This window comes from Coffea arabica, chromosome 9e, assembly GCF_036785885.1.
Source record: "Coffea arabica cultivar ET-39 chromosome 9e, Coffea Arabica ET-39 HiFi, whole genome shotgun sequence".
Taxonomy (NCBI): domain Eukaryota; kingdom Viridiplantae; phylum Streptophyta; class Magnoliopsida; order Gentianales; family Rubiaceae; genus Coffea; species Coffea arabica.
In genome coordinates, this window is record NC_092327.1 from 6,215,321 (window position 1) to 6,234,908 (window position 19,588).

Sequence of the window (19,588 nt, forward strand, 5' to 3'; positions counted from 1 at the left end):
GAGTCAATGAAGTGTACGCGTCTTTGTTAAAAAAGTACTACACGTCTTTGTTGAAAAAGTATTATGCTGTAGGACCAATAGTCTTCCAGGACCACGTGAAACGATTCAATATCTAGTCTTAATTGAAAAAGTATCATGCTGTAGGAGTAGGACTAATGCAATATCTAGTACTTTCGAATTGTTTCTACATAAAAACAAATTATCAAAACTGGGCCGCGTGAAAGAATCAAATGAGTTACTTCAACAGGGCGTGCAAATTCGGAAAAAAAAAAAAACGATTTATGACCGAATTGAATTCAGAAATTTGAAATGGGAAATATGGAAAACGGAAAGGAAGTCAAGGTTTTTTTTTTAAAATTGGAATTTTCAATTTTGAATTCACAATTCAGAAGTAGAAAATCAGCTACCTATTTTGATTTCAAATTCATTTATAGTGTGTGTATATATATGTACCATAAAATATTTATATTATGTAATAATGTCTCTAACTAATAATCATATAATAATAATAATAATAACTCTAATTAAGTCAGTTGTATACTTGTATATAAAAATGGAATGATTAAATATATTAATTCATTTGATCATTTATACGTTATAATACAAAAATTAGAAATAGAAAACTCAATTGGCAAACCAAATTCCAATTCCGATTTCCATTATTCCAAAACCAAAAAGGACCAAGACATAAACCAGGCAAAGTGTGAGAAAATTTTCTAAGGTTGTTATCTTTATTCTAAAACTTTACTGTAACTTATTATAGAAGTTTTATAAAAACTTTGTAAGATGTAAAATCTTTTCTTTTCTTTTTCTTTCTTTTTCTTTTTCCTTTTCTTTTCCTTTCCTCTCCACTTCTTCTCCGTCACCTCACCAATTGCCGAAAGTCAGCATCGCCAGTAGCAGTTTTTTTTTTTTGCTTTTTCCTCTATCTCTCTCCCTCTCCCCCTCCGCCTCCCCCTCCCCCTCCCCCTCCCTCTCCCTCCCTCCCTCTCCTCCTTCCCTCCCCTCTCCTTCCCTCTTCTCCGCCACCTCTCTCCCCCCTCCCTCCTCCCTGCGCAAATCATGTGACCAGATCACTAGTTGCGCGCTAGATTGCGCAGAGGGGCAGGGAGAGGGGGGGAGAGAGAGAGGTGGCGGAAGTTTTCTAGCACTATTTTTTTCCTTGTTGCTAGAAAATAGAGCTATATAATAGGTTCTGCAATTTGGTGAATTCAGTAGTTTACCAAATTCTGAAATGAATTCAAATAGAATTTGAAATTGGAATAGGTGAATTTGAAAGTGAAATAGATTGAAATTTCCAATGTCCAATTTAAAAAATTTTTGAATTCATAGTTTTGACTTATCGATTTCAAATTCGAGGCACACTCCTATGAGATAGAGAAGCAAGTTTAAGGTTTGGAGTGTGAAATATGAGGGTGTGGCTTTTTCTTGCTATTTTTATGGTTCTATCTAACAGTTATCCATTTGGTACTTTTAAAACATATTTCAAGTTTCATATTTTTGAAAACGTAATATTTATTAGGGAGAGTAAATAAATATAAGGGAGGGTAGGCAAGACTAAATAGGAAAAGTATATAAAAATAAAATAAGATAATAATTGTTAGTATGTATATATACATGATAGATTAGGCGAATTTCAGTCTTGTTAATGAGTGCCTACCCGTTAGAATAACCCTATTTTTACATCCAAATAAATTACTTATATACATTTTTTTATCTCTCTTAGCTTTTTTCGCAAAAAATATATATATGCACATATATATATATATATATATATACACACACATGTGCATAATGTCTTTTTTAAATAGCTAGTGCATTTTACTTTTTATTTGTCCTTCGTTCTTATGTTTCAATTCTTTTTCATAATTTACATAATTAAAATAATGATATGAACTCCGTCAATTGACGAAACTCGTGATCACAAGCCTCGGACCTAGATGATTAATACCTTAGCTTTGGCAGCGGATAAAAAACTTAATCCTAATTAATTCTAGAAGTCACGAATATATTGATATAATTTCAATCCATAACTAATCGAATTAGAGAACCAAATTTATGAGATAAAGGGCGCCACAATTTAAGGTGATTTTTGAATTGATAAACCGATATTTGAACACCCGAGACTCCCTAAGGGGTTCAAGGGAACGCTTCGAAGAAGCCACGAGTCAAAGCTCTCTCAATTGCTAGAAAATACCAACGAATTTCTCAATAATCAAATCTCTGTTTCAACCAATGTCGTGGAGGCTTATTTATAGTCTTTACATATGCGGACCAAAACATGGACCGGCCCTAAATAACAACAACTAAATTAACTACCAAACCCTTCACTAGAAATCGGACCAACACAGGCTGGCTGGGCTAATAAAATAAAAAATAAAATAAAATAGCAAACTAAAGCAAACGACTAGAACCATAAGGACTCGTAACCCTCAACTAGAGTTTAAGCCACGGTTTGGACTTCATGTCTTGAAAGTCTGCACCAAAATCGAACAAGTAAAATTCCTCAACGTTTCGGACAGCTTGCACGACTTGGACAGTTTTAGAAACAAACGAGATTTAACTTGAACAGTTTTCCTTCTCGTATCATTCTCCTCTCTTGAAACGATTTGTCCCAAATCGAAGGTATTGGAAGAAAGACACGACACAACAACAATAGTCAAGAAAATGACCCAAGCAATGTGTCTTTCAAATAACTGCAAAATCCATATGATCATCAATGCAAAGCAAGACCTACAGGACAGCACACTGCTTGGCTCAAAATCAGTGGCTAAGGAAGAACCTACACAAGAAAAATTTTTATTAGTAAGCTTAGATACAAAAGCACTTGAATACTTACCATACGCATCCAATAGATAAGGATTTTCATAGCGATGGAATGTATATTCCTGAAAATCATATTCAATAGGTTGAAACAAACACGAAAACTCATGAATTTCAGCTGGGAATAAACCCTTAGAAATGACTTGAAGGATCACAAAATTCAGTTGCACTTTGTCGCAAAGACGAGGTTCAAAAACACATGTATCAGATTCCACTAGATTATTCATGGTTGGCTCATCAAACTTCCCTTGAAAATTTGCAAAAGAAAAGCAAAAATTAGGACTAGAAACATGCTCAAAACATGGTAAAGATAATGAATGAACCATAGTTATAAAAACAAGAATTAGAATCTGGAATTCCCCCTTCAAGATGAACACGGATTGACTCTCCAAAGGTGTGGACAGATTTGAACTCAACCAATTCCATGAATTGATACCATATTGATTTAACTCCTAGAAGAAAACTCCATGGAAACTAGTGAATTTTACAAACAACTTTGGGATAGAACATTGCATGATCGTCTCCACTTGACCTTGCTTAACCTGCATGAAACAAGAAGCACTAAACAAAATAAAGTCACAAGACTCCTTTGTTACATCACTTACAACTTGCACTAACAAATCAGTTTACACTCCAATTTTCCCTTATGAACCGAACACAAAACAGCCTCTTTATAACTCATGGCTTTTCTTCCCCTTTCAGCTCTCTCTCTCTCTCTCTTTTTCTTTTCGAATTCCAACTCATACTCTTTTTTTGCAATTGTACTTGATCCTCATACACTTGTTTTGGAGTAAGAGGTACAAGTGTAACTTTCCAATCTGTAAGGACGAAAGAATACTTATTGGAATAGCCATTGAAAATTACTTGCATATCAAATTGCCATGGTCTTCCAAGTAATAGATGACTCACTTGCATGGGTACCACGTCACATGTCACTTCATCTTCATAACGACCAATTCAAAAAGCGACAAGGAGTTGCTTAGTGACCCGAACTTCACCACTATTATTTAACCATTGAAGCTTGTATGGCCTTGCATGATCACTTATGGGCAGCGACAATTTTTGCACCATCAAGGCACTGGCAACATTAGTACAACTTCCCGCATCTATGATCATACTACACATTTTGTCGCGAATGTGACAACGTGTGTAAAATATGTTCTCACTTTGCACATTCTCTTCTTTGAATTGTGTAGTTAATGCGTGTCGAGAACTAACCCAATTTGAACATTAGGTGGCTGCTCCTCTCCATTAGATTTCTCCTCAACCAATGGCGACATACCCTCGTACTCAACCTCATCATTTGTCACTACTTCTCCACTAGGCAATGAAACCATAACTCGCTGATTCAGACATTGACTTGCGATATGGCCATGATCTTGGCACTTAAAACATCTAGTATCTCTCGCACGATCCTTAAATGAATTGCAAGCAGCTTTGGAAACTCCTTTAACCTCGGTTTTAGCTTCATGCAATGAAGTCTCCAACTTCGGCTTTGGTTGTTAGGTTTTAGGGACACTATGCAGCGGAAAAATAAAAATTTTTCCCTAAAACTATCCAGGAATCACCCTAGATTTTACGTATGATGCATTAAAAGGAGGGTTATAGGATTACCTTAATCCTTGCGGCGTCTCCCTGAAGCATTGTTGAGGATGGTCAGCCCTTGAGCAGTCCAGCCGTCCTGCCTCTACTGATATCCACGCTAGAGCAACCCTGGGTCGTCTCACGAACTATGTATTGAAGAGCAAGAAAAAGTTGCTAGCCCTTCTTGCTCTTATTCGAAGTATGTGACGCTCACAAACTCTCCCTTTTGCCTTTTTGGTTACCTTCACCCTCAAAGCCCATCCTCTATCTCTCCCTTAGGAATTAAAAGGAGAGAGAGAGATAATAAGATAGAATGATGAGTCTTGCTGTCTGATTCAAAATCAAACGATAAGACTTCTCATCACACAAGACTCTATCTATCAGTTATCTGACAGATAAGAGATAATCGTTCACTCTTATCTACTCAAATAGGCCTGGGATTTATTTTCTTTTAAAATTAAACCCCGATAATTTACATAGTTTTAATCCAGGATTAAATCTCTATTGCGTGTGACCCAATAGGTCCCGAATAAATTGGTAATAATTATGGTTTAATAATTAGATAAAATAAACGACTTTATTTTATCATAACTTATAATAAAACATCAATCCATAATTCTAGACCATGAGCGGTGTCTAGCAACACATCGCGATTGCCCAATTCCTCGGAATTAGTCAAGGGAATTTGACCTAACCTTTCCGTGAAAAATTGCCGTGTAATTATTATCCTTTCACCAAAGATATCCAATTAGTCAGGAATGAGGAATAAGTGCCAATTCCCTGATGACTAATTAAGTTTTTCTAGTTCCCGAAATTTACCCTGAATTAGGTTAAATTGAAGACATTCTTCAATTTATCTAATAGTCGACTTTAGGGTTAATTTTCTACTAGTGGCCATCCGGATATCAACTCCTTCTATCAGAGTGGTAAATTCTATCTTGATCACCCATTTTCTTTACGTGCTTCACACTACATCCAACTTCTACACTTTAAGGTACTCATGAAGAGTAACAAGTAATTAGAGTCAAAATGTAGTGATTCACACTTAAGATACTATGGTGATCTCAAGTCGTAGGATCACTTACACAATTTTTCACTAGAGATACACCATTGGCACTAGATAGATATCCTAACGGGATCTCTAAACGGATCACTCCAATGCATTTGAACTCTTCAAATCATCTACGCATTAGCCTAGATATCTTCATACCATGGTTGATGAGAGCAACCACTAATTACCTTAATCAGAGGCTAACTGTGTACTAGTTTTACCGTACTAAAGATGTCCTATTTCATTAGTACTATAACTAGGGAATTCTAAGAATATGACTATAAATGCGATTGATATCTCATGGTCACCAACTCTTGTGACTACCATCACATCAGTAAATATTCTAAGGACTTTATCGGTTATAACTAATAGTTAACAGATAAATAAGAAGTTATTAAAATACAAAACATATAATAAGGAATGCATAAAATAAAACAAATACATTGTTTTAGGGCATGAACTCCAACATTGGTGTAGTGTTAGAAGTTGAACCTTGATCAATCTTTCTAGGTTGGTTTTGCCTCCAATTAGATGATCGGACATTGGCATTGTAGCAACTAAAACCCCCTCTCTTGAGTTGACGTTCCACTTTGACAGCTTTCTCAAGCATATCACTCATCTCCACATAGTGTTGCAATTCAACAATATTGGCTATCTCTGGATGCAATCCACTCAAGAATCTCGCCATTGTTGCTTCTCGATCTTCATTAATGTCAGCCCGCAGCATAGATATCTCCATATCTTTGAAATAATCCTCAACACTACGCTCTCCTTGTGTCAATGTTTGCAACTTTTGGAATAGGTCTTGATGGTAGTGACTAGGCACGAACCTCTTCCTCATAATGTGTTTCAATTCTGCCCAAGTACTAACGGCTTGCTCACCACATCTTCTTCTACTAGTTGACAGTTGATCCACCACACAATAGTGTAATCAGTGAATTCAACAACTGCAAGCTTAACTTTCCGCTCCTTAAAATATGTATTGCAATCAAACACCAATTCAACCCTCCTTTCCCACTCAAGATACGCATCCAGATCAGACTTGCCTTGAAAGGTGGAATTTTCACTTTGATGCCCTTTATAGCATCTCCAATTGGTCTAGTGTTTTTCCTTGGTCACCTTCGTCGAAAGTCATCCTCAGAGTTAGAATCACTAAATTCATTAGATTGATGTCCTCCACGGCTTCTACTACCTCCACGGCTGCCTTTGGAGCTATCATGTGATGTTTCCAATTTATCCATTCGTTCAAGAAGGGACTCCATTGTCATGGTCATTCGCTGCTGAAAATCTTCAATTAGAGCTTCAATTCAAAGTGTAGAGTCAACAGCTGGAATTTCTCCCTCACGAGACATGGCTTAGTTATATTTGCAAGAAAGATTTAAGACTCAAAGGGACACTAATTTATGCTGGAAATCACACACAAGAAGGACTGGAATATGGCTGGAAAATTGACTCAAAGAAACTGAATTTAAAGCTGGACAAACTCGGATCAAGTAGCCAAAGAAAAGAAATCCAAATGGAACTAGGAAAAGATCCTATCGCTACCTAAGAAATCCGGAACTGATTTGGGCTTGCTTTCTGATTATTAGACTCGAATGAAACTGAACAAAAGACTCAACAACGAACTAATATGGCTGCACAAATCAGTTGTCAAGGCTGGACAGCAAACAAGTCGACTACATTCAAGAAACAAGCAGCCGAAATTTAGAAACCTAGACAACTCTACCCGATTCTCATCAAGCTGGAAATTGAACAAGAAGTCCGATTGATTCTTGGATTGTAATCAAGAAAGATAATTCAGTTGTGGACCCGCCCCCTTTTTTCCCCTAGGTGGAATTCGGATTACATAAACAAGAAGCTGGAACTGAATCTGATAAGGATTATATTTCCAGATTTGGATACTTTTCCAAGTCACGCATGGTTTCCAAGAGAACAAGACTATTTCTTGATTCACTTATGATCCGAATTGCTTTCTCTCTTCTTTTTTTTTCCACGGATCAATCAAGACACAAGTTGCGTTTTGATTCTGATTTTATTTTTTATTTTATTATTTTTTTAGTCGCAACTTCAAGAAACAAATCAAGACAGTCCAATCAAGTTCAAGAAATTCAAACTAGAGTGTGTTCAAGAACTTCAAGATTTCCCAAGAACTGAAGAAAGTGATCAAGAATTTCAAAATTTTGTATTAAGAAATCCCAAGAATTCCAAGAACCTTCAAGAACCAGTCAAACCAGCCACCAAAAACACAAAATAAGGTACGACACCTTTTTTTTTTTTTTTTTTTTTTTAAACTCACGAATAACACAAGATACTAACACAAGAGGTAGACAAGTAATTGCTGAAATTGAAGACTCGAACACAAGAAGAAGAACATGGACAGCAACAGTCAAGAAACACTTAACGACCCAAGGAAAAGGAAGAAATCCTAACGAAAAGAATTTTTTTCTTGATTTGTTTCTTATCACGAACATGTTGAAACACTTGACCGGTTCTTATCACGAACATGTTGAAACAAACCTAATGTTCTTGTTTCAATATGTTGAAACAAACACTTAACCCGTTCTTATCAAGAACTCCTTGATTAATTATTCTTATCAGGAACATGTTGAAACGCTTAAGTTAGGATTTCTTCCTTTTTTTTTTCATGATTAATGTGTTCTTATCAAGAACATGTTGAAACATTTAACCCGTGATCACATGCCCTGGACCTACATGATTAATATATTAGGTTTGGCAGCCGAAAAAAAACTTGATCCTAATTAATTCTAAAAGTCATGAACATGTTGATATAATCTCAACCTGTAACTAATCGAATTAGAGAACCAAATTTATAAGATAGAGGGCATCACAATTCAACGTGATCTTGAGTTGATAAGCCGATTTTTTAACACCTGAAACTCTGTAAGGGGTTCAAGGGAACCTTCGAAGAAGCCATGAGACAAAGCTCTCTCAATTGCTGGAAAATACCAACGAATTTCTCAATAATCAAATCTCTGTTTCAACCAATGTCGTGGAGGCTTATTTATAGTCTTTACATATGCGGACCAAAACATGGACCGGCCCTAAATAACAACAACTAAATTAACTACCAAACCCTTCACTAGAAATCGGACCAACACAGGCTGGCTGGCCCTAATAAAATTTTAAAAAAAAATTAAAATAGCAAACTAAAGCAAACGACTAGAACTATAAGGACTGGTGACCCTCAACTAGAGTTTAAGCCAAGGTTTGGACTTCAAGTCTTGAAAGTCTGCGCCAAAATTGAACAAGTAACATTCTTCAACCTTTCGGACAGCTTGCACGACTCGGACAGTTTTAGAAACGAACGAGATTTAACTTGAACAGCTCGCCTTCTCGTATCAAATAATAATTAATATTTATAAAATAATTATGACATCACTAGTCAGTAATAGTTGGCTCAATGATCAAATCAATGACACTTAACCCAACAATTTTTACGGGTCAATGGATGGGCTAGGATTCAAAGCCTTGTATAAAGGTGTGGATTTTACACTCTACGAAGTATGTTTTGTTTAAGGAAAATAGAAAAATAGAAGTATCTTTTGTCTACCACTGTTTTACCTTTTATCCGTATGTTTTAGGTATTTTTACTTGAGATTTGTAGATACTTTCACATATATCTCTAACATCCCAAGTAACAAAAAATTAAGGGTTGAAAGAGTAGAAGTATGTTTTTAACTTTCAAAATTACAGTGTCTGACACTACTAAAATCCTTTATTTAGTTTGAACTGTTAAGTTAAATCTACTATTTCGACCAACCATTTCAAGGAAAATTTGTAGATATGTTTGAGTTTATTGTGAGATGAAATCATGAAGGGGTGAGAGACTAATTCAATTTTGTACCCGTTAACCTGTATTTGTATCTTACTTTGTATCATAAAAATCACTTTTGAACACATTGCACTCTAAAGTCTAAACTCTTGGATTCATCCTATTGGAATCCAAACGTTAAAAACATAAACAAAACTAATCGAAATAAGAAGTGGGCACACTACATACATGTATAGCAGAAGTACACCAATAAAAAGATTAATTTCGCTTTGTACTTCCTAACTGATATCTGATTCTTATTTTGTACCGCTCTGAACTTGTCATTAGAGTACATTGCCCCTTAAATTCTTGGAAACTTCCCATTTGAGATCATTTCTCATAGTTGTCCATATTTTATATCTCTTGTCTTTCTCAAAAATAAAAAAATAAAAAAAATAAAAACCACAACAAAAATAAATACATAGTCAATCATTAACATCAGTAGTTTTGAGGTTTTGTTCTTCAAACTATTATTTATCTATTTTCATCTTCCTAACCCGTGGAGTTTAACATCCATTCACTAATTCCTTGTATCTTGGATCTACTTTGGGGTCAAGCCATTGGAAAAATCTTGCAAGCCGTTGGAAGAATCATTTTTCTAATTCAGATTTGGATTGGTTCTTGCTAAAAATATTCCAACTGAAACTCTAAATTTTCAATTTTTATAATGTACTCTCTTTTGCTTTGTCGGGTAACTGGGCTTTCCTTTAACCCTAGCTAAGTCCTGATACATGAGACCATTTCCCAATGGGATGGAAAGTTTTCCTTCTCTATTTTTCTATAATTTTTTATACAATTGCTCGATTCGTGCATTCTATGCACTCTTTACTTTTGTTGACTTTGATTAGACTGAAATGGGGTATATCCGTAAGCATAGGGTTGACTATGTAGTTTGGGATGCAAAGTAAGAGTCAAATACAAGTTAAGGGTGCAAAGTGGAATTATCTTTAAGCTGATGTCCATTTGCAACAGCATTAGAAACTAATTAACACGAATCTTGTTAATTTCGTGAATTTTGAAAGAAGGAGATAAACTTTGATGTATAGTTGACATCTATATCTTTGATGTATGATGATGATAATAATACCCAATTGATCCAAAAAGTATCCAAATAAATGCAAACCAATTTAATTAACCTTTTCAACCTATGAACGAATAAAAAGGTTAGTTGGAAAGAAAAGAACAGGGAACTTTGGAGGCAAGTTAATAGGAAGGAGCAGGCAAATTAATACTGTCTAAGAAAAGGACAACTTCAACCCGTCTAATTTCCTGCTGGAAACTGCAAGGAAAATGATAAAAAAGAAAGCATTTTTTTTTTCTGGAAACGGCAAGGACATTACAAGGAAAAATAGCGAAAGTAGAACAGTGTAACATATCAAGTCAATGAAGACCTCGACATATCAAGCTTCACCACTTGCAAGGAAATTAGCTTTCCATTCTCAACACGAGAAACTAATTAAAGGAACTGGTAACTCGTGTATGTACAATTAAGCTAAGGTATGTCAGAAAAGATTTAATTTGGTATTAAAATTGAAACATGCTTAAATGAAGCAAAAAAAAAAGAGTAAAAAGCTCTATTTCTTCGAGCAAATTTCTTGAGGTCATAGAAATATTTGTTTAGTACTCGATTACTCTTTATTATGATTGACATTATGGTCAATTGAAGAAGCAATTTAACTTAAAAGACCTAAATGTCTCTTGATATGATATAAAAGATAAACTTTGATCACCAAATATACTTTTTCTATAGTCTAAATTAAACATTATATAACTTAAAGCAAATTTTTTATACATTGTCAGTGCATACATCAGCAGATTTAGATACATGCTACATATGTAAAATTTTGTATGTAAATTCAAATTGAGATGATTTGGCATGCATCTAATTCTGCAGGTATATACATTGATAATATAAAAAAAAAATTAATCATATAGCCTATCAATAAACAGTTTGGAAGAGAAAGAAGAGGCGAGCGATCCCTTGTGAAGGATGTGGATTCGTGATGGATTATATATAAAGAAGGGACTTGCTTTGATGATGCCTTTTCCAACTCAAAGGCTATACGTAAAATTAAGAGAATTTTATCCTATGATTTTTCATTCAATGATTTTCAGTCTCCCTTATTTCTTTTTGGCACTGTTGGTCTTTAGGAGACGCACTAATATGTGTTTTGTAAATTGCAAGTTGTGAAAGAAGAGAAAACCATGGGCAAAAATTTTTTGAAAAACAAAATGAAAAGCTAAGCACTACAAGAAAAATTATATTTGGAGGCGCAACAAAATGATGCAATAGGAAACTTTTAGAGGCACTTAGACTATTGAGGCGCACACATCAAATGTCTACTAAACTACCCGTTTGGAAAAGGTTGGAGGCGTTTTTTAACGTCATGTTTAATGAATTTGATGCATTCACAATTGCCATGATAGAAATTGCAAATAGGCACACACCAATGCCTCTAAAGATGCCCTATAAAGGCACTTTACTTGGTATCATTTTTGCCCTTTTTAGGACACTTTTACGTGTTGCCAAAAAGTAATTGTCTAGGCACAATGAAGTGCATTATATACATTAATGGAGGCAGTTTATAGTGTAGTGTTTACCTGTCTTTCAAGGCATTTTCTACCATTGTAAAAAGGAATCTCCAAACACTCAAAAAGTGTCACGATATGTGGTTTTACTAGGTGCATTAGTTTCAATGTAGGCATTGGCAAGTGCCTCAATAGATGTCTTTTTTTTGTGCAATTTTCATCTAAATTTTCTACTCTAATCTCCTAATACAATACGCCAAACACATAATATGCAATTGTAAGACAACCACTATGCCAAAGAATATAAATCTGCTTGAAAGTAAAAAATTGGTGACATCCTAAATAAAGCAAAAAGTTCCACAAATCTGAAGTTAATTCAAAAACTAGCATTAATACTTCTTTAAACAAAAGGCTGTCATCCAACTCTTGCAATAGAATCCAGCAACATTCTCAAGAACACAAAATATTCCACAAATTTGAAGTTAACTCAAAAACTAGTATTGCTTCTCTAAACAAAAGGCTGCTGTCCAACTCTTGCTTCTCTAACAAAAGGCTGCTGTCCAACTCTTGCTTCTCCAAACAAAAGGCTACTGTCAATCCTCATGAATCTTCACCTATAAAATTAGTAGATTAAGTAAGAACACCACTTCATTATCCATCCAACTTACAAATATTTGTAAAGAAAAAAACTTGAACAATCTTGTGTCAAATTATACCAATTTCAGTGGCCAAGCAATCGGTGCACCAAGTGCATCTTCAATTGTTTGCAATAGCCCATAAGGCCTAATCAATTGTTCATTGCGTTCCATCACGATTTGTACTAGTATTTCACACCAACATGGTCCTAATGGTTGTCCACCAACAACTTTAGAAGGATCAATTCCTTGGAGACGACCAATAGCTAGACATTTTGTTGGATCAAACAAGCTGAAAATATCCACCCAATCACCTTCCTACAAGATAATTTGAAGTCATAGAATTGAATTAGGTAGATTTATTTTTTAAAAAAATTTGGTAGAGTTTCCCCTGCATTTTGAGCATTTCTCCAATTTTCAGCAATAAAACTTAATAACCATGACTTTACTAAGTTGAAATTACCATGTTTTACTATTCAATATAACCAAACAAAATAGCAGTTTAATGAATCAACAAGTTTCAAACAACAAAAGTGAGTATCCTCATATGGTATAATCACAATAAATTCTTGAAAAATAATCATGAATATACCTGAAGAGAACGAGCACCCATAGGAGATTTTGAAACATGATTAGAGGACGTTGAATTTATCGAGCCACCAGTTTTTGAGCCACTATTTTGCTGCTGACACACCATTGCTTTGAGCTCTGCAAGTTCTTTGGCTTGGTCTTTCAGCTGCTGATCTTGCTCAGCAAATTTATCTTCCATCTTAGAAATTGCTGCCTTTTGCTCCATAACGATACGCTGACAAGTGCTGCGACTAGGTACGTTACCCCATTTGTCTGATGGTGTCACACCTAGACCATACATGCGCACACGCCCATTGTTATCTTCCCCAAATACTTGGGCAAATGCATCATTACGACCAACATCATCATTAGAACCAGGGGGAAGTTGGCTAACTTTTTCCTTCAAAGCTTGCTGTATTTAAAATCCAGAAAAAATTCAATATTACTAAAGTCGATTATCTTACATTAATGAAGATAAAATCAGTCCTAAGTTAGTAGACAATTTAAGTCATTTAGAGTACTAATTTCATCAACCAATTAATAACTTACTAATGTAGCTGCAACGTCATCATTTCCCGGGTTTCCGTTTGAGTCAGTATAACAGTGTTCGAACATATCAACTCGTGATGGGAGATGACCTAATTTTTTCATCTATAGAAAATGAAGTCTTCATAAGACCACTAGGTGATACAAGAAAAAACTAAATGAAACTAAAAGGTTTAAAAGATTTACCAATTTCTTTCGAATTTGAGCATACGATTTCTTCCCTGTCTTATGATTCATTGTTTTCTTAGCCCGACTCATCTTATTCTTCTCGCTGGTATTCTGAAATTATAGAAAAATAGTGAAAACTTATAATCTCAACATAATGGTTGATATTTAATAGTTAAAACAGTTATACCTTTGTTTCCTCTAAGCTCCAGTAAGCCAGAAGATTTCTCCACTGATCTTTCAAGATCCGCTGATCCCTATTGTTAATTTGACTCTCAATGGATTCATTTGGATTGTAATATTTTGCCTTTAAAGCTGATTTCCAATTTCTCCATTTTTTGCCGATTGATTTCAAAGTCCAAAAATCTGCACCTGGAGGAAGACGAAATTTTTCCTACAATAACACCTCAAATAGTTAGATCCATATTTTTGTCATATAAAGGGTACAGCTGTATATTTGCATCAAGCAAAATGTGCATTACCTTCACCAATACAAGCATGTCTTGCTTCTTATCATTTGTCATTTCACGCCAATCTGTCACGTCTAGAGGAGCATACTTTCCATTTCTTGCTATTGTTCCTAAGAACTCAGTAAATTTGGACTTGTTCTTGCCAACAGGCTCACCATCCTTATCAAATCTAACTTTGTACCGATGACAACTACTAGGTTTACCCCATATTTCTGTCATATATGTTGGCCCTCTAGTTTTTCTTTGTGAATTTTCATCTGCATTTTCTTCATCTATAACCATGAAATATGACGCCGGTGAATTTCATTACCAAAAGAAACTAGTAGAACTAAAAGTTTTGAAACTGAATCTCAAGAATGAAAATCAGAACTGGGCATGACTTATTAGAGATGTACCTGTAGAGTTAGGCTCCTCAATGTGAATCTGATTTTCAGCTATATCCTCGTGTTGATCAACAAGTGTATTTCCGGTAATCTTCTGTCTTTTAGTCCTTGCCATTCCTACAAATAAAAACATTTAACAAATAAAAGAACACAAATACAAAAAGGATAGCAAAATCTCAAACGAATATGATAATAGAAAGGCTACAACTAGACTGAAAATTTTCATCTACTAACAAATCAATTTTAAAGTGCAAGTAAGTAAGTTAAAACAGAAATTTTAAAATAGACAAATGCAAAGGCACAACAAGGTTAATCTGAATTTGCATCTACAAGAAAATGCATGTGAAATTGCAACCACGTTTATAGTTACAACTTTTACAGTTTTAATAGCAAAAACCAAACATTTCAACAATTCAGGCTAGTGGAGTATTTCATCTCCATCATCTTCTCGAACCCATCGAATGTCTTCATTCTCATTGTCCATTTGAGTTGTTGAGGTAATTGTGCTCTGCAAATACATCTCAATATCACATACGGGGTCCATCATAAACTCATTCCTAGGAGATGTAGCAACAACAACACTCCAGCCTTCAGCTAAAGGGTCTTCAACATAAAAAACTTGTGAAACTTGGGTTGCTATCACATATGGCTCAGGGTGAGGCTTTACATTCTTGAAGTTGGCCAATGTGAATCCATCCTCATCTTGCTTTAATCTTTTGCCTTTTGATATCCAATCACATTCAAATAAGGTGACAGTTCGGCCTTCAGTGTAATTTAACTCAAGGATATTCGTCAAAATACCATAGTAAGCCAAGTCACTTAAAATTGGATTATTATCTTTAGTACTCGAAAAGCTTGATGTTGTTGCATTGACAAGAACCCCACTATTCTGAGTTTTCCTCTGAGATTCTAATTGTCTTGTATGGAAGCGAAAGCCATTGACAAGAATCTTTTGATATGTTCTCCCCACATTATTTGGACCCCTAGCCAGAAGTTTCAAATCTTTGGAGATGTCAACACCATCAGCCACTTGAATCTGTTTAACCTATTATATACAAAATGTAACAATGACAAATTTCTTCTTTTATGCATAAAAAAAAAAGATAATAGAACCTGTAAGATTGTTGAGCTTACATGGTCCGAAAACCAATCTGCAAAGTTCTCACAATGAATACGCTCAATGACATGTTTTCCAGCACATGGATTTTGCTCCTCCACCATTTTATGGTGTTGGCTGCATATAGAAACTCACTAAGTATTTAACATATATAATTTTTTGAATTGAAAGGAATTTACTTACTCAACATATGGCTTGATGTGGTCGCAATTAAATAGCACATATTGATGTGCTTTTCTCAAAATTTCATTGCTGAAATTTGTTGGAGTTCCTTTTCCTAATGGACGACATGAACTGGAAAATACATCGAAGCCTTCACTTGAGGTGTTGCCCACATCATCATTTCTACTTGTCCGATTAAACTTCGTTTCAACATAATCAGCTAGGTATAAGGAACAAAAATTCAAACATTCCTCAGCTAAATACCCTTCAGCAATACAGCCTTCTGGTCGACTTCTATTTCGGACGTAGGATTTCAAAGTTCCTAAATACCTTGACAAGGCAAGTTTTAATTCAGGTTTAGAATATTGAGATGAAGTTAATGATAAAAAATGTCTAAAATTTTCAAAATACTTCACTTAAATATTTCATGAGTACCTTTCTATAGGATACATCCACCGATAATGGACAGGCCCTCCTATTTTCGCTTCGCTAACCAAATGAACAGCTAGATGTACCATCACATTAAAAAAGGATGGTGGAAAAATCCTTTCTAATTGACAAAGTATGATACCAATCTCTTTTTCCAAATGAACTAAATCTGCTGGATCCAAAACTTTGGAGCACAACTTGCGAAAATACCTGCTCAATTTGATCAAAGGAGAGCGAACTGCTTTTGATAAAGTCCTGCGCAGAGCTATTGGGAGAAGTTGTTGCATCAAAATATGGTAATCATGACTTTTTAATCCAGAAATTTTTGGTGGCTTTACTTTAACACATCTAGAAATATTTGCTGCGTAGCCATCTGGAACTTTTATCCCTTTCAAAACTTTGCAAAATATCTCCTTTTCCTTCTTTTTCATTGTAAAGCAAGCTGGAGGCAGAACACTCCTACCATTTCCCTTCTCAATGGGATGCAATTCTGATCTTATACCCATATCACGAAGGTCAAGACGTGACTTTTTATTATCTTTGGTTTTTTCCAGATTCAACAATGTAGCCACAATGATCTCACTGATGTTCTTCTCAATGTGCATAACGTCAAGATTATGACGTATCATATTGTCTTTCCAATAGGGCAAATCAAAGAAAATACTTAATTTTTTCCAATTAAATGGCAATTCTGGATTGTCACTAACTGTCTTCCCAAGTTTAATACTATAACCAGCTAACTCATCTAAAATTGTAGACCCCATTAACCTTCCTGGTGGTTTTCCATACTCTACAGCTCCATTGAAAGATTTAGCATCTTTGCGAAATGGATGGTTCATTTCCAAGTACCTTCGATGCCCCATATAGCAATATTTTCCCCAATTTTGCAGATGCTGTGAAGATGTGTATTTATGGCATACAGGACATGCAAGTTTTCCTTTAGTGCTCCATCCGGAGAGGATTGCATAACCTGGAAAGTCACTGATGGTCCATAAAAGTGCTGCACGAAGTTGAAAGTTTTCTTTTCTTGATGCATCATATGTATTCACTCCAACATCCCACAATTCCTTTAATTCTGCTATGAGAGGTTTTAAATATATATCAATATTATTTCCTGGTGCAAATGGACCGGGTATCAACAATGACAACATAAAGTTCGGTTGTTTCATACACATCCATGGCGGCAAATTATATGGCATCAATATTACCGGCCAAGTGCTATGAGTTGAACTCATATTTTTGAATGGGTTAAATCCATCTGATGCTAGGCCCAACCTCACATTACGAGAATCTTGAGAAAATTCTGGATGATGAAAGTCAAATGTTTGCCAAGATGGAGAATCAGCAGGGTGCCTCATGTTACCATCCTTAGTACGACCTTCTGCATGCCATCTCATATGGCCTGCAATTTTGGAGGACATAAATAGGCGTTGTAACCTATGTTTTAGGGGAAAATGCCATAAAACCTTATGCGGTATTTTTCTTCCCTCACCAGTCGGATCATTTTCAGATTTAACCCATCTAGATTCTTTACATGTTTCACAATGCTTTCTTCTTGCATCTACCCCCCAATACAAAGTGCAGTCATTCGGACATGCATCATATTTATCATACCCAAGTCCTAATTCCTTCATTAACTTTTCAGCTTCATAATAAGACTTAGGCAAACCATCCATTGCATCTGGAAAGGCTTCTTTCAACAAATCAAGTAACATATCAAAAATTTTGTTGCTGAGTTTACCAAGGCATTTGAGGTGAAGCAACCGAATCATAAAGGAAAGTTTTGAGAATCTTTTACATCCAGAGTAAAGCTCTTTGTTAGAATTATCAATTAGATTGTAAAACTTTTCAGCTTCTACATTGGGCAATTGGCTTTTGTATTCAGTTCCATCTATCCTTGTATAATCTTGTTCAGGAATTCCCATTGCATCATGAACCAAACCATGCATGTCATCAAGTTCATCCCGTACCCCATGTGAGATATCATAGGAAGTAGGTTTTGGTGCACTAGAGTAAACAAATTCTCCATGAGCTGCCCAATGGGTGTATCCTTTAACAAAACCATAAACTTTCAAATGAAGTTCTGCATTCTCCCTGGTAATACATACACCACACTTACATTCTTTACATGGACATAATATCATCCCATTTATACTTGAATTCTGGAATGCATAATCTAAGAATTTTTGCAAACCATCCCAATATTCTTTGCTTCGTCTATTCTTTTGCATCCAAGTTTTATCCATATTCTGTAACCATGACAAATTTAACCTTAAAATATACACATACATACATATACATATACATATATAAGCAAAAGAAAGCAATTAAGAATAATATTAACAAAGAGCATCACTCATACAACCAAAAAATTATTATGATACCAAGAAGCTATTTGGAAGTCAACGAGAAGGTCACTGTTTGAGATAAAAGCACAAGACATGAGAACCCCAAAGGTTTTCCGCTACTAGCCATTTATCACGTGTCACCAAGTAAATAGTTTTTTACACAAATCAATGTTAAGAATAAAATTTGCAGGTCATATAATATATCTACTGCAATGACACTCCAGTTTAAAAAAAAATTAAGAATCCAAATGACCAAAAGATGAAAATGAACGTACATTACAGGTTCAAACAAATGAACAAATTTAATATCATATATGTAACTTAATCTAATTCCTAATAAAAAAGAACACAAGAATATAAGTTGGCTTGTACCTCTAGCGAAATCAATGTGCAACGTCTTCAAAATGATTTCTTTTCACAGATAGCTATCTTTAATTCAAACCTGTGGTGAAACATTAATGAACTTTAGTAAAATTTTAATATTTTGAATAGGTGCTGTACGTACTTCTCTAATTATTCAAGAAGAAAAATAACATCAGCTTGCAAATTTCTTGAAGAATATTTTAAAAAAATGAGAAAGAACCAAAAGTGCTGAATGACTTTTCCTAATTATTCTGAAACAAACAGAACAGGGCATGAAAATATAAATGCACCAACATATATAAATGCATCAGCTTACTATGCAAATAGAACAAGGCATGCACATTATTATGAAGCAAACAGAACAAGGCATCAGCTTACTTTCTCTATGTACATATATAAATGCACCAACATATGCATGAAAATGATCCAAGGCATGCACATTTTCCCCATGTGAATAGAAAACCACAAATGCAAATTATTCTCATTGAATAACATTTTCATAAAAAACATTGGGATAGCAGGAATTTTATCTAAACTCAAGAAATAAAAAGATTTTATGTTCATGTTTGAGGGACCAACTT

The 19,588-nt window shown here is 34.9% G+C and overlaps 3 protein-coding genes across 3 annotated transcripts; all 3 read right to left on the reverse strand.

Annotated features, from left to right (window-relative positions):
- Positions 1-12,183: 12,183 nt before the first annotated feature.
- On the reverse strand, positions 12,184-13,748 carry LOC113710050 (uncharacterized). Its single transcript, XM_027232898.2, has 4 exons — positions 13,574-13,748; positions 13,047-13,436; positions 12,536-12,772; positions 12,184-12,433 (listed from the first exon to the last, which is right to left on the reverse strand). Exons 1-4 carry the CDS (start codon positions 13,673-13,675, stop codon positions 12,413-12,415), a joined length of 750 nt encoding a protein of 249 aa, XP_027088699.2. The 5' UTR covers positions 13,676-13,748; the 3' UTR covers positions 12,184-12,412.
- A 171-nt stretch (positions 13,749-13,919) lies between these two features.
- LOC140014576 (uncharacterized) lies at positions 13,920-14,703 on the reverse strand. Its single transcript, XM_072065631.1, has 3 exons — positions 14,601-14,703; positions 14,218-14,477; positions 13,920-14,129 (listed from the first exon to the last, which is right to left on the reverse strand). The coding sequence occupies exons 1-3, from the start codon at positions 14,701-14,703 to the stop codon at positions 13,920-13,922; spliced, it is 573 nt and encodes a 190-aa protein (XP_071921732.1).
- A 1,589-nt stretch (positions 14,704-16,292) lies between these two features.
- LOC140014577 (uncharacterized) lies at positions 16,293-18,542 on the reverse strand. The gene has a single exon (XM_072065632.1). The coding sequence runs from the start codon at positions 18,540-18,542 to the stop codon at positions 16,293-16,295; it is 2,250 nt and encodes a 749-aa protein (XP_071921733.1).
- Positions 18,543-19,588: the final 1,046 nt, after the last annotated feature.

Coding starts and splice junctions, on each gene's coding strand:
- LOC140014577 (XM_072065632.1), bottom strand. CDS start 18,542: ATGGATAAAACTTGGATGCAAAAGAATAGACGAAGCAAAGAATATTGG.
- LOC113710050 (XM_027232898.2), bottom strand. CDS start 13,675: ATGAAAAAATTAGGTCATCTCCCATCACGAGTTGATATGTTCGAACAC. Junction 12,773..13,046: donor TGGGTGCTCGTTCTCTTCAG/GTATATTCATGA, acceptor ATTATCTTGTAG/GAAGGTGATTGGGTGGATAT. Junction 12,434..12,535: donor TTGCTTGGCCACTGAAATTG/GTATAATTTGAC, acceptor CTAATTTTATAG/GTGAAGATTCATGAGGATTG.
- LOC140014576 (XM_072065631.1), bottom strand. CDS start 14,703: ATGGCAAGGACTAAAAGACAGAAGATTACCGGAAATACACTTGTTGAT. Junction 14,478..14,600: donor TGAGGAGCCTAACTCTACAG/GTACATCTCTAA, acceptor TCATGGTTATAG/ATGAAGAAAATGCAGATGAA. Junction 14,130..14,217: donor ACATGCTTGTATTGGTGAAG/GTAATGCACATT, acceptor GTGTTATTGTAG/GAAAAATTTCGTCTTCCTCC.